The sequence below is a fragment of the Coregonus clupeaformis genome, chromosome 35, assembly GCF_020615455.1.
Source record: "Coregonus clupeaformis isolate EN_2021a chromosome 35, ASM2061545v1, whole genome shotgun sequence".
Lineage (NCBI taxonomy): Eukaryota > Metazoa > Chordata > Actinopteri > Salmoniformes > Salmonidae > Coregonus > Coregonus clupeaformis.
Window position 1 is genome coordinate 33,234,902 of NC_059226.1, and position 15,281 is coordinate 33,250,182.

General features: G+C 41.9%; 1 protein-coding gene across 1 annotated transcript; it reads left to right on the forward strand.

The window, feature by feature from the left end:
• Window positions 1–271: 271 nt before the first annotated feature.
• Window positions 272–6,137, forward strand: LOC121551850 (protein mono-ADP-ribosyltransferase PARP12-like). The gene is made up of 11 exons (XM_041864548.1): window positions 272–343; window positions 2,153–2,288; window positions 2,547–2,597; window positions 2,695–2,821; window positions 3,239–3,404; window positions 3,524–3,644; window positions 3,868–3,964; window positions 4,220–4,304; window positions 4,477–4,607; window positions 4,916–5,067; window positions 5,219–6,137. Exons 1-11 carry the CDS (start codon window positions 272–274, stop codon window positions 5,689–5,691), a joined length of 1,611 nt encoding a protein of 536 aa, XP_041720482.1. The 3' UTR covers window positions 5,692–6,137.
• Window positions 6,138–15,281: the final 9,144 nt, after the last annotated feature.

Sequence of the window (15,281 nt, forward strand, 5' to 3'; positions counted from 1 at the left end):
TAGCCTAGCCAATTGTTGTGCAGAATGAGATATGCTTGCGTCATAGCCTATAGCCTACCCTGCGTTTATTCAGACTTCAATAAGAAGAAAGTAGCCTAAAGGTCAGGGCTGAGAGGAAACAGAGGCTATCGAGAGGCAGGACTACGCTGGAATAAACCCTGCAGTCTCACCCATGCTTCCTCCCGAATAGCCTACTTCTCCAGCAGTTTTACACTGTCCCCACTACTGTTTTGACGTTATAATTTTTTTCTGCAAAGGAAAGAACCGAACCATGGAACTTCTTTGCTTCGAGGACAAAGTCGTGAGAGCCCAAATTGACCCCAACATTCTCTATGACGACAGAGTATTGCAAAGTCTGCTAACCCTTGAAGACAGGTTTATACCGCCATGTTCGTATTTTAAATGTGTCCAGAAGGACATTCAGCCACAAATGAGGCGAATGTTTGCAGCATGGATGCACGAGGTTTGTGAGCGTTTTTAGCCTACATGTGCATTGATCAGGTATATTGCTGCTTGAAGGCATGTGTGCATTGGTCAGGTATATTGTTTGAAGTCATTTACTTCTGTCGTAGTAAATATATAATGTTATAGCTTGGTCTGACTAAAATCTTGTGCATGACCCATTTTGTGTTGGGCCTTTGTATTCAATACAATGGACAAAAGAGTCCTATCTTGTCAGCCTTGTCAGCAGGTGGCTAAGGACAACACCCACGCCATAGGTCTCTCAGTTCTTCCAACTCACGAGTTCTTGCTCTGAGGACACACACACACACACACCCACACACACACACACACACACACACACACACATCATCACTGATAAACACACACACACACACACACATCATCACTGATAACACACACACACACACACACACACACACACACACATCATCACTGTTAAACACACACACACACACACACACAAAAATCCCTTTCTCTTAGGCTGAACATTTGAAGACAGAGAACCCGACTCAGAGCCAATGCAACAGTGGAGGGGACCTCGCCCAACTCATCAGGACCAATCAGAAGATCAGAACTACTAGATTCAACCTACATCATTTACTGTATAAAATGTCTGCACACAATGTTTCGGGGCTCTCTCAGATATCTCCCTACGAGATTGACGAACGGGTCCGTGCACGCGATTCCAGATATCTTTACCTCTGAATAAACTGCCTTTATTATACCATATCCACCCTGTCCAAAGTCTCTACTTGGTCTCAGTTCTCCAGTAAACTTGTTTTATCAACACTTCCCTCACTCTAATAAGTGTGCCTTGTATAATACGATTTGATTTCTCTAATCCAAATCAACATGTGTGTGCGTTTTTGTGTAAGAATGTTGCAAGTTGCTCATAGGCGCATGTTCTAATAACTCTGTAATAAGGTTGTGTATTTATTCAGATGGTTTATTGAAGTTTCATAGCATGGTTGTTTTGAGAGCTGACATGCATGTCGTGTAGCCGAATTTTAACAATTTAATTCACTGAGAAATGACCCATGCAATGCGTTGTGGTGCTTCGGAAGTTCCACCAGGCTAGCTAAAGTCATCACCATGCATTTAAGTTCGCGGAATGTCAACATCTTGGATTGTATTAGTCATGGAATCAGTCAAATGAAAGAAGACATTTTAAGCTTCATTTTCATGTTGAATCTATCCAATTTGAACGTTCTGAATAATTATGACCATTTTTGGAAAATATTATTTCCAGTTCTTGTTGCCTCAAAACAGCAAGCACGCACAGGCTACTTTCGTTTTTTCAATTATAAACCTTTATCAAAGACAAATTATTCTCACAATTTTCGGGAATGGTTTATGAACATTACGCATACAATTTCCCTGCTGTAGCTAATTTATTTATATTAGTAATTATTTTTTGAAAATATGTCGGACATGGCGAAATGAGCAGCGTGGGTGTTTGGGCATAACTTCCGCTACAAGCTATAATGAATGAGAGCTTTTTGACATACTTTGATATTTAAGATTTTAATGCGGATCCACTGACTGAATATCGACAACATAGATCACATTTGGTTTTCCCATCATGCACAATTTGACATTTTCTTGTTTCTGCAGACATTAATGTAACTATTGATATAATAATACAAAATAGTAGGCCTAATATTATAATAATATTCTCTCCCACCAGGTTTGTGAAGAGGAGACTGAGCATGTGAAAGAGGAGACTGAGCAGGTTTGTGAAGAAGAGACTGAGCATGATGCTGCTACTCCTGCTGCTACCGCTGCCCTTAACACAAGCCAGAGGTCCAACAGACCTGGTCAAGGTAATGGCAATACTGCTCTTAGCATGGTGGTCATGCAGTCATAGCCCATCATTGATGACAAGAATCAACACCTAGTTTGATTGTGGATTTCTTGTTTAAAATAACCTATAATTTCATGTGCTCAGTTAGTGTATTTACATGGTTATTAACTGGTATTAAGATCCGATGAATGATGAACAAGTTCCCAGTCACAAGCTATCAAAATGTATAATTGTTTTTATTGGCATGATAAATGAAATGTTCTGTTCTCTTTTTCAGATAAAACTGAAATATGTATGTACTTCATCAAGGGGAGTTGCATACACGGTGGTAAAACAGCATTTTGCATGGCATAATTTTATGAATAATCAATGCTTATAGCTTAATAAACATAAGACTTCAACACCTAACTTTACTCATATTTCAGATAAGTGCTTTAAAGCCCACTCTACCATGCCCTACCAATGGGAGATGAGGGAGGGACTAAACTGGACAGCTCTACAAGACAACGAGGTGATTGAGAAGGACTATTGCGACCCAGCAAAGACATACAGGTGTGCTCTATGTTTAAGAAGAATGAACTTGAATGGACAGTAACACGTAGGGCACTTGGTCAATGGTGGGCAAATGTTGCTAGTACAATGAGTTAATGCAATTTATAAACTGGGTGGTTCGAGCCCTGAATGCTGATTGGCTGAAAGACGTGGTATATCAGACTGTATACCACGGGTATGACAAAACAGTTATTTTTACTGCTCTAATTACGTTTTGTATTGTCAATATACCACGGCTAAGGGCTGTGTCTAGGCACTCTGTGTTGCGTCGTGCATAAGAACAGCCCTTAGCCGTGGTATATTGGCAATATACCACACCCCCTCGGGCCTTATTTCATAAATATGCTTCTAGTTAGTATGATATACAGCTTCCCCTGTTGTGATTGCTGATGGTTCGCTGTCCTTTATCTTGTCTAGTCGGGGAGTCCAGCCTGTGTGTTTCGATACGATGACCTGCGGTCTGAACAAAGCCCGACGTCTCTCCACCGTCTCCTCTGTGCTCCAGCCTACCTTCATCCTCACCACAGAGTGGGCCTGGTTCTGGGAGGACGAGTTTGGAAACTGGATCCAGTACGCATCAGCAGTGAGTGACGACGAGCAGTGTTGAATAGTGATGGTTGAATAGGACAGAGTTCAGTCCCTCTTTAAATCAAAATTATGCAAATAATGCATAACCCCCATGTTTTCTGTTTTGCCCTACAGAGCGGTGGACACAGGGCAGCCACCATCACCAGTGAAGACCTGGAGAAGAGGTTCCAGGAAGACAACAAGGCTGTGACGGAGTTCACCGCGGGGTCACAGACCTATGAACTCAGTTTCCCAGGTGAGCACAGACGACGTGATTTCCAAGATAAACCAACTGCAGCATTAAAACCATATACACCAAACATAGTATATTACGAAATGATATGCAGTGATTCTTACAGCTACTACTGCATATCTAGTGACAAATTGAGATAGTTCTGGATGGAGTCACTACAGTAAAAAAATGACATCTGCATGTGAAGTGAACTGTCTGTTGTTACGACAGCTCTGCTCCTTTTCAGACATGATTCAAACAAACAAGCAGTACAGCACCAAGAAGGTTGTGAGAAGACGGCCTGTGTTTGTCTCTTCAGCTGATGCACAAACTATCAAAACCAGGTAAGATAAAGTTGTGAACGTTTTGTATGGATCAATTTGCTCTTTAAATGACTCTCCTTCACCACTAGGCTCCTTGTGTGTTCTCTTAACTTGAAAGTAGTCGATAGAAGAGGAAACGCTGAATGTAAATCATGTTTAAACTGCTAGACTACCAAATGTCCAATCTTTGCATGTGCCATTAGGAACAATTGTCTGGTAGGACCTGTACAATTACAACTCATTGTCTTTAATATGTATTCTTCTTCTACATTTCAGCAAAAGGGCTCCGAGCAATCACTCAAATTTCAGAGCTTTACCAGGACACTGGGACAAGGCACAAACTCCTGAAACAGGATGCAAGGTATTATATTATATACAGTACATACCAGATGCATGGAACCTGCTATTTTAGACCAATGGAGATGGCTGTTTGTTTTGTTCCTGGGCAAATAACTGCTCCAATCTGTCCCTATATGGTAGGCTAAGGGTGTATTATGACTGTATTCCTCTGTCGCCCATCATGTACCTATCAGAGAGTCGACCTTCCGTGCTCGTCAGTGGAGTTTAAGGAGATTCAAGGGCTTTTTCAGAACACCATGAGAGGCTTCAGCATCCGCCAAATCGAGAGGATTCAGAACAAAGCACTCTGGGAAGTCTTTCAGTGGTACGTTCCCTAAGACTACATAAACTTTCAACTGACTATCACCTGAGCTATTGATTGGTCTAGAATAGATGCTCACTTCCTGACTGCTCGCACAATAATTGCACATTTTACAAGCATTCTCTCTCTCAACTAACTTTCTGTCACAAATATCATGTTAAAAAGAAATACAAAGAATTGATTTCCAATACATTCTGCATGCTGTCTACAGTGCTTCTAGAGGACATACACTGATTGCAAGGCAAAGGGATTTATTTGTATTATTCTGATTGCAAGGCAAAGGGATTAATTGGTATTATTTTGATTGCAAGGCAAAGGGATCTCATGAAGAAGAACAACAGAGGGAGGAATGTGACGGAGAAACAGCTTTTCCATGGCACAGACTCCAAATACCTCGATGCCATCTGCCTTAACAACTTTGACTGGCGGATCTGTGGACTAAACGGAACAGCCTATGGGAAAGGTGAGCTGTCTCGTGCTTGTGCTATTACATTTTTTTCAAATTATTGACATAAAGCGAGATGATATATAATTTATATCATATATTTTCCTGTGATTAATGATTACTGCTTACCCCTTTATCCTCATCTCATCACCCTAACGTCCAATTTCAGGGAGTTACTTTGCCAGGGATGCCAAATACTCCAACAGCTACACTGGCCAATCAAATACGAAGTCCATGTTTGTCTGTCGTGTGTTGGCGGGTGATTACACCAAAGGGCACTCCAGCTACCTCCGGCCCCCCTCGAAGGACGGAGGGGACACCATCTTCTACGACAGCTGTGTGGATGACGTCAGCAACCCCTCCATCTTTGTGGTGTTTGAGAAGCACCAGGTGTACCCAGAGTACCTCATCCATTATGGTGAGGATGACGCATGGTCGCAAGCCTACCAGCCATACTACCGTCCAGCTGCACCTGCACCTGCACCTATACCAGCACCAGCATACAGCCCAGCGGCTGCCCCAGCGCCTAGACCAGCACCAACATACAGCCCAGCGGCTGCCTCAGCGCCTAGACCTGCACCAACACACAGACCAGCACCAACACCTGCACCTAAACCTGAGAACTCCTGTGTCATTACTTGAGGCTGACTGTGAGCTGTGAACTGTGAACCCTTTGATATTAAACTGAGGCAAAAACTTAGGCTTTTGTGAATTTGAGAAATTGATTTAGCACTCTGTTAAATGTGTTTGACAAATTATAGCTAATCTTGGCATGCACCTTACTATGATTACTAGATGTGCTATTATCCGTTTTCTACAATGCAAGCATTTTTGTAGTGCTATTGACTTGACTTTATATAATGGTAAATTACAATCTATGTACACACCAGAATGTAAATGTAAAGTTATGCACCAATAATGAAATTAAACCAAGTGATGAACAATTGTAATGATGGGTTGGCAGACATCACATAAATAATGTGCCCGCATTGATGTGGCCGGAAGCCGTGCTTTGTTATGATTCTGAACAGTCAGATAGCTGGAAACAATGACAAGAAGCTGCCATGTGGGGAATTGTAGGTGGCTCGTTTCAGCTAGTTTTATCTTGTGCTTGATACCATGTCTTGTTTTGACTGATTTCATGTCAATGCTAATATGGCTAAAATTCACTAGCTAGCTAACCCACAACTGTAACGATGTATTTGAGAGACAACAAGTGCTCATTGTGCAAATGTATTTATGTTTTCAATAAACATTTGGAGACATAATAGAGTTAACATGTCAACAATCTAAGCTAACCCTGTCTGTTTTGCCCCATAGTTGCGCACAGGTTGGTTTTGTTGCTAAACAACCAACCCATTTATGAGGACTGCTCCTTCTGAGGAGTACCAATATGGCAGACGGTTGCTTCAAAGCCTCTCATTGGCCAATACATATAATCTGCAATCTAGGGTTTATATACATCATTGGTAAAAACAAGTTACTGGGTCCAAAAATCTAACTTGTCCTCGTATCCATTCGGGTCTGGTCTGTTAGTTTTTTTAATGACCAGGTCCGTTCGGATCAGGGTCTGATTGTCCTCGTTTGGGTCTGGGCCCAACATTTTGGACCAAAACCAACTATTTAAAATTGGCAACTAAAATCATTCCTATCCCAATTAAAAGGCAAATGCAGTTTAGCGGTATTAGAGTGCTGGACCTTTCTCTCAAAACAGTGCAGATCTGGAAGATGGCTAAGTTACTGCTGTTTCACTCGACTGTGCTGAGCTAGTGCGTAGTAGCTAATTGCTGTATGACATATTTGTAGAATGTTAAGTCCCCTATCGACTGAGGTGAATGAAGCTACTGCAGCCAAGGTGAGAATGGCTGGAGTACATTTAGGTTGTTTTTGTTGTTCTCCAAAATGCATTTAAGAGTTTTTGAATTGTGTAGAAATGCAGTAAATGAGCTTCAACCCCCCCCCCCCAACACACACACACACCTCCAACTTTGCCATACTAAATGAGCTTCAACCCCCACCCCCCAACTTTGCCATATCCTAGGTTTAGCTGAAATGACGCCCCTGCCATGAAGATCTCAACCCCAGGGAACTTCATCCTCATTCTTCATTGAAGAAATTACAACTTGCTAAGGTTTGTCACTAGGGGGTGCCATCCAACCAACCAACTATGTGGGTATCATACTGTACCACTGAAGGAAGCCCCCATCAATAGTTCTATATCTTATTCCATATTATAAACTGGATGGTTCAAGCCCTGAATGCTGATTGGCTGAAAGCCGTGGCATATCAGACTGTATACCACTGGTATGACAAAACAATTATTTTTACTGTTCCAATTACGTTGGTAACCAGTTTATAATAGCAGTAAGGCACCTCTGGGGTTTGTGGTATATGGCCAATATACCACGGCTAAGGGCTGTATCCAGGCACTCTGCATTGGGTCGTGCGGAACAGCCCTTAGCCGTGGTATATTGGCCATATACCACACCCCTCGTGCCTTATTGCTTAAATACGTCCCATATATTCTCCTGCTGCGAAAGGTTGCCTCCATGCTGATTTAAAATTGTTGCCTACACAGCTATCTAGCACTATGTGGACAACCTTTTCATAACGGAAGTCCAATTTGTGTTAACTGTCGCTGTCAACTACTTTATAGTCCTGACATGGAATTTTGCAGGCAAATAATGACACTCAATGCTGTTTTAAAATACTGTATGTGTCGATGGAGCCATAGCTAGCTAGCATAATCATTAGAAAATGAATCATTCACCTGCTAAGACCTAGCAACTGACATAAATCCAATGATTTATTGATCACCCAGTTAGATCTTGTATTTTAGTAGAAGCACGACTGAAGGTAGAACATAATTTATTTAGCTTTTACATTGGCTGCATTCTGTGAATCTGTACTGCAATTTGATTAAAGTAAAGCCCTGTCTAAACCATTTACAATTATTGTCTAGCCCCACTCTCCAGGCTGCCATCCACTCCGTTAGACAGGGTACCTACGAGCGTCATTCAGCTCCACAATGCCCTGGGGGACGTAAAGTAGTGACGTTACGTTTTGATACCGGAGCTAACAGTGGTTATGATATTAATGTATTGTTTCCATTGGGAGTTTAGAAGTTTACTGGTAACTATGGCATAATAAGACCTAGTACAAAGTGATAGTCCTTGTGATACTGGAGTCCTGATTTGAGTGGACTGGGTCAGGGTCAGAGGTGACACATTCCCAGTGTCCACTCACACTTCTCTGTCCATGATGCTGTAACACACATATACACACACTCACTTTGTTTGCCACTTTTTACTTTTGTATGAATTGGTTTTAATAAAATATTTTTATGTAGTTCATTATCATGTATTCATTATCTTTAACTGGTTAAATGTTTGAAGTTTGCATGTTTCAGTAATGATTAACATGGTTAAATAGTCGTAAATCTCTGCTTGATTTTGCTTTCGGTATATGTGCCATTTTTATACATATTCTGTTTTTCCACGGAAGAAAGCAATAATTAATCAACACACAATTACTGTAAATAAATGGACACTACCTGTTGTAAAACGGAAATTGCTCTCCGTAAATATAAATGGTGAGAAGTGCTCAGTCTGATATAACTTCTGAGTGATAGGAAGCATGCGCACCACCACCAATCAGGCTACACCACTACACACACACACACACCCGTTGTTACTATGACAACTAGATTGGCCACATCAACTAATGACTGCTGTCTGAACACAGATAAATCCGATTTGGTCACTTGTAACATGCTGTTTGGACAGTCAATATTCCAAAACGGATTTGAAAAACAAAACTGATTTGAGCATTAAGGCCTGCCGTGTGAACATCCTTTAGTTTTGCATTTTGTTGTTTAAAGGTACACTATGCTGAAATCTACACCATTTCCTGGTTGCTAAAATTCTAAATAGTTAGCCTAATTTCAGTTTATGTGACAAAACAAGCAAGTATAGTGTAGAGAATCATTGTACCACCATTGGGGCGGCGCACAATTGGCCAAGCGTCGTCCAGGGTAGGGGAGGGAATGGCCAGCAGGGATGTAGCTCAGTTGGTAGAGCATGGCGTTTGCAACGCCAGGGTTGTGGGTTCGTTTCCCACGGTGGGCCAGTATGAAAAAAATAAAAAATAATGTATGCACTCACTAACTGTAAGTCGCTCTGGATAAGAGCATCTGCTAAATGACTAAAATGTAAATGTAAACTGCTGTGAAATGTATTTTCCATAACCAAAAAGGTTGAATTTTCAGCTGTTTGAAGCTTGTGTACAAAACCGAAAGTAAAAGACGCAAAACCGAAAGTTTAAAACGGGAAGCATAGAAATAGCGCACATAGAACAGATCTACCGGTTCTTAGACTTGTTTTCAACGGGAATGACACATCTATAACTCACATTTCTATGTGAATTTGGTCAGGTCTCCCAAAAAGTTACATATTGCAGCTTTAAAGAAATTCAACCTGATGCGACAGGATACTGTATCGCTATGATACCTATAAGACTATGGCTGGGACGGTGGTCTAGATGTACCCATCTTGATCAGCCTCTGGCTCCGTATCTTTCTGCCCGTCCTTATCCGTCTGCAAAGCCTCACACAGCCAGTCTGTAATGTTGGAGTGCGGAAGGGTGAGAAAGTGTAAACTGGTCTATCTGCACAACTCAACCTGGTTTGTCTTTAAAGAGATTCTCCTGTAGATTCTCCTGTACGTTTGTATACTTTTTACCCAGTAATTCTGAAAGTAGCACCCACAAGCCAAAAGTGGTCCCCGAAAATGTAGTACTACTTCACGTATGCGCAGATATGTGCACCACATCATTGCTCTCACCCTCGCTCCGCTGTGTGTGCATCTTGCTAGCTGTCACTCAAATGGTGAGGGGCTAAAGCTCATTGGCTAGATCTCCAATTGCTAGGGGGCTGGCCCCACGTGGGGGAAAATGGTGCAGCACAGCTTCCAGAAAAACAGTCGCTTTCAAACTAGGGATTTCGTGGATAATTGAGGTAAGACAGTAATTCTGCATGTATGAACTACCCATTGACACATCCAGCCCAAAGCGGGAGGTAAAAAAAGTAATACTTAGTGGTCGCCAAAGACATGTCTTTAATAACTATAATAATAATAGCTCTGGGTGACCCATCACCTCCACACTGGAACACATGATCTCAGTGGTATATATATACACACATGAGAGAACCACATATGTGCTGTAGTGTACCGTGGACATTCACACATACAGCAATGCACACAGACAAACAACAATCCCTGAATCCAAATTTTACACACAAACACCCATACTCTCACAAACAGTTTCAAGCTCAGACACATGCGTTCAATAGGTGATGTCAGCCGCTCTGAAACCTAGAAGTAGTTGTTTCCCTAGCTCTGAAAGGGCCAGCACTTTTGTGGAGCATTAGATAACGATGCTTAGTGGGTAATTGTTCTGAATGTGTTCAGAGTGTCCCTGGTTCCAGCGCAAGTTGGGGGAAGGAGACGGACAGAAGCAATACAGAAACACACCCAATCACAGAAAATCTGAGATAATATCTATCATTTATCAGTGGGTTCCAATGCAGGCAGAACAAACAAGATATTTCTGAGCTGGCACTTACGACAGCGACCATATTTACTTTCCAACCTATGATGATAGAAAGGTAGCTATGATTGGACGGGTGCCCAGACATCACTGATGCTACATGAGTCACAGAGAGGGCAGTACAGGCTTACTTTTGCAAGTATTAATTGAGGGGAGTGGAAGCACTGCACCAGCGTCACCAGCCACATCTTGCCAGACTTGCGTGTCACCGACTGGGTGCACTCGATCGCATGCTCACTGTGGCGTCCAGCCTTGCCGATGGCGCACTGCAGCACTATCCACAGCTGCTTGGCTAGGTCGTCCTACAGGCCCTGCACCTTGCCAAAGTAGTTTGAAATGAGGATCATGTTGTGTGTGTTCTTGCTGCCCATGTGGTGACCCTCCAGCAGCTCGGCTTGCTCCATCATTAACTGAGTGTCTGCCACTATATCAGGCACTGCACAGGAAGGGAGGAGGAACATCAATACACAAATACATTGGAACTGTACAGTGTCACATCAAATGCAATGCAAGCTAACAATAATAGTTCCCAAACAAGCGGCATCTTATGGTGCAGGTGAGCATGCCTGGAGAGATTTTCTGAAGAGATACTCTTCAGGTTCTCCATGGCTCAAGCAAGCTGACTGTGTGGTATCCCAGCATATTTGACATCAGGTTCTCAATGGTGTTGATCAATCAATAAATCTAATTTGATTTATAAAGCCCTTTTTACATCAGCAGATGTCACAAAGTGCTATACAGAAACCCAGCCTAAAACCCCAAACAGCAAGCAATGCAGATGTAGAAGCACGGTGGCTAGGAAAAACTCCCTAGAAAGGCAGGAACCTAGGAAGAAACCTAGAGAGGAACCAGGCTCTGAGGGGTGGCCAGTCCCCTTCTGGCTGTGCCGGGTGGAGATTATAACAGTACATGGCCATTAAGGCCAGATTTTTCTCCAAGATGTTCAAACGTTCATAGATGACCAGCAGGGTCAAATAATAATCACAGTGGTTGTAGAGGTTGCAACAGGTCAGTACATCAGGAGTAAATGTCACATGGCCTTTCATAGCAGGGCATTTAGAGGTTGAAATCGATCAAATAAATCTCACGTAGCAAATAAACCATTCCATTTTATGTTGACCAAATTCGACAGTCTCATTTACCTCCATACAAAATCTCATCGCTTGGTGAGAGAAAGAAACGTAACAACGCCACCTGCTGGAGAAGACAGATGTTTGGCCCGGTTATCCCTCTTGCTTCCCCTCTTCGGTTATGTCTCAATCTTTTAACTGCGTCGCTCCTCTGCTTGTAAAAATGTTTTACATAATTTCACCAGAGTACAAATTTCAACATGACAGCAAGAGGAGCCTACAGCAACCTGAGAGAGAGCGAGACAATAAAGTTTTATTTGATAACTGTGCCGACAGTATTCGACAGTATTTCAATTTATATATTTTTTTGACAATTGTCCCACTGTGTTTAGCTGATCTGTACAGTATGTGTGTTGGGGGTGTGTCCATCTGGAAAGAGAGCAGCCCAATGGTCTGGGTCAGACAGCAAGTGTGTCTGTAGCCAATAACAGTGAGGCTAAATCCAATAATATGGGCCTTTCTGTCCTCTATGAATGAACTGCTCAATGTTACTGTATCTTAACCAAGAAGTCAGAAAAACATTCCCGTTACACCAATAGCTTTAGGTTTTAACTTTTTCATAAGACTTAAGCTGCATCATGAGATGTGCAACACAAATAAAGTTGATATTTCAATACTTATTTTTCAATATCTTTATTTTGATTTTATTTAATCGAATAGATTGGACAACCGATTGAACATCATCATCCGATTGAACATCATCATGATATATGATCTTGGACTGATGTACAATAGTACAACTCAGGTTCTTCATTTTAAACACATGCCATAAAGAAATCTGAAATAAATACAACTAATAATGCCAAACGTTGCTATGTACAAATGTGTTGTTAGGCAAAGTTACAATGCTTAGTTACAAAACCTGTATACATGGGGACATAGCAACAGGTCTATATAGAGCTCATGATGTGGTAAAGGTGGGTGACATCATAGACAATGGGAGTAAGCAAGTGCTCCAAATGATAGTTCTAGAATCTGGAAGAGGTGGGATAGTTTTAGGGCCAGTTTCCCGGACACAGATTAGGCCTATTCCTGGATTCAAAATCATTCTCAATGGAGAATCTCCATTGAAAGTGTTTTTTTAGTCCAGGACTAGGCTTAAGATGCACTATGCAGAAATCGCTCCGCCATTTCCTGGTTGCTAAAATTAAAAAATAGTTAGCCTAATTTCAGTTTATATGACAAAACAAGCAAGTATAGTGTAGAGAATCATTGTAGCATCTAAACCGCTGTGAAATATATTTTCCATAACCCAAACTATTGTATTTTCAGGTGTTTGAAGCTGGTGAACAAAACCAGTAGTAAAAGACCCAAAAACAAAACTATAAAAACGGGAAGCATAGAAAAATAACCTTCTTAGACTTTCAATGGAAATAACAGATCTATAACATTTCTATGTGAATTTGGTCAAATCACCCAAAAAGCTACATATTGCAGCTTTAATCTGTGTCTGGGAAACTGGCCTTAAGGCTTTTCATTTAAGGCTGTGATAGGAGGGAGCACTATTAACCCCAGATGAAGACAGGCAGACACAGACAGACAGAATGGGGATGTAAAATAAATCAAAACAGTGAATATCAACAACAGAACCAGGAAGAGGCATGTCATTCTGAGATGAGGAGGTTCACACACTATTACAAACGTTTCATTGACAGGTCAGGAGCCAACGTGACAAAATGGTCACAATTAGTGCACCAATAGCAATTTATATAATCAGTCAAAAAATGAGCATTTATAGCCTGGTTAAAACTAGACTGAGCGCTCCCCTCATGGTGAACACAGCATTCAGTCTGGTTTAACCAGGCTAGTATCTAGTCTAGAAAAAGGGATGAGCGTGACCCACTGTTAGATAGCTCCAGGGTGAGGTTTCCCCTAGGTACAGATCTAAGTTCAGCTTCCCCTCCCCAATCCTAACCTTAACCATTAGTGGGGTAAATGAAAAACTGACCCAGAGTCAGCATCTAAGGCAGTTAGATGCTTGGACTGCTGGGTTACTGTTGCTGGATATTCTGTTCTGCAGGTTATGGTAGACAGGATGTTAGCTGGATAAGACTCGACCACAGTACAGTTTATATATCAATGTGAATAAGTAACGCTTTTGTCTGACGCACTGCTGTGCTCAGGGTTGACTTCTTTGTTTCTATAAGCAACAGTTGTCTGATTCTAGTTATGCATCAGAATAGGGGAAGGGGATGCATGTAATATAACATGGTACCAACCACATGTAAATATAGCTCAGCTGGTAGAGCATGGCGCTTGTAACGCCAGGGTAGTGGGTTCGATCCCCGGGACCACCCATACGTAAAAATGTATGCACACATGACTGTAAGTCACTTTGGATAAAAGCGTCTGCTAAATGGCATATTATTATTATTATTATTATTATTATTAAATACAGAAAGCAAGTCTTTCCCTGAACATCACTGGCCATCCATCCAAGGCTTATATAAAGAAGTAAGGACTTTGCAGTCTGGGTCCCAAATGGCACCCTTTTCCCTATGTAGTGCACTACTTTTGACTAGAGCCCCATGGTCCCTGGTCAAAAGTACTGCACTATATAGTGAATAGGGTGCCATTAGGACATTGCAGTCTATGTGGTGAAGCGGACCTAACTGCATTATTGATTAATGAAGAGGACATCAGCTGATGCTTCCAGGCTGTTTAACATGGAGGGTCCTCCCTCCCTACCAGACTACAGACTGGTCGGTTCTGTCTGGTCAGCCCAAACCCAGGACAATAGGGACGTGGGGGTGCATCTCAATACTATAAAGTCATTGTCTCTCCTTTCTCTCATCTGCACTTATGGGAAGGAAATTGAACAGGTGAAAGCTAATTTCTGGTAGAGATAGAGATCATCCATATTGCTTTCACCGGTCCTGTTCTCTCATTCTCTCCTATTCTAACTGGACTATTGAGATGAGGAGAGGATGCTACTAACTGGACTATTGAGATGAGGAGAGGATGCTACTAACTGGACTATTGAGATGAGGAGAGGATGCTACTAACTGGACTATTGAGATGAGGAGAGGATGCTACTAACTGGACTATTGAGATGAGGAGAGGATGCTACTAACTGGACTATTGAGATGAGGAGTGGATGCTACTAACTGGACTATTGAGATGAGGAGAGGATGCTACTAACTGGACTATTGAGATGAGGAGAGGATGCTACTAACTGGACTATTGAGATGAGGAGAGGATGCTACTAACTGGACTATTGAGATGAGGAGAGGATGCTACTAACTGGACTATTGAGATGAGGAGAGGATGCTACTAACTGGACTATTGAGATGAGGAGAGGATGCTACTAACTGGACTATTGAGATGAGGAGAGGATGCTACTAACTGGACTATTGAGATGAGGAGAGGATGCTACTAACTGGACTATTGAGATGAGGAGAGGATGCTACTAACTGGACTATTGAGATGAGGAGAGGATGCTACTAACTGGACTATTGAGATGAGGAGAGGATGCTACTAACTGGACTATTGAGA

Bases quoted from the DNA above. Each gene is read 5' to 3' on its own strand.
- LOC121551850 (XM_041864548.1), top strand. From the start codon at position 272: ATGGAACTTCTTTGCTTCGAGGACAAAGTCGTGAGAGCCCAAATTGAC. The intron at 2,598-2,694 runs GTAAAACAGCAT...CTCATATTTCAG, and splicing joins GGGGAGTTGCATACACGGTG to ATAAGTGCTTTAAAGCCCAC. The intron at 2,822-3,238 runs GTGTGCTCTATG...TATCTTGTCTAG, and splicing joins GACCCAGCAAAGACATACAG to TCGGGGAGTCCAGCCTGTGT.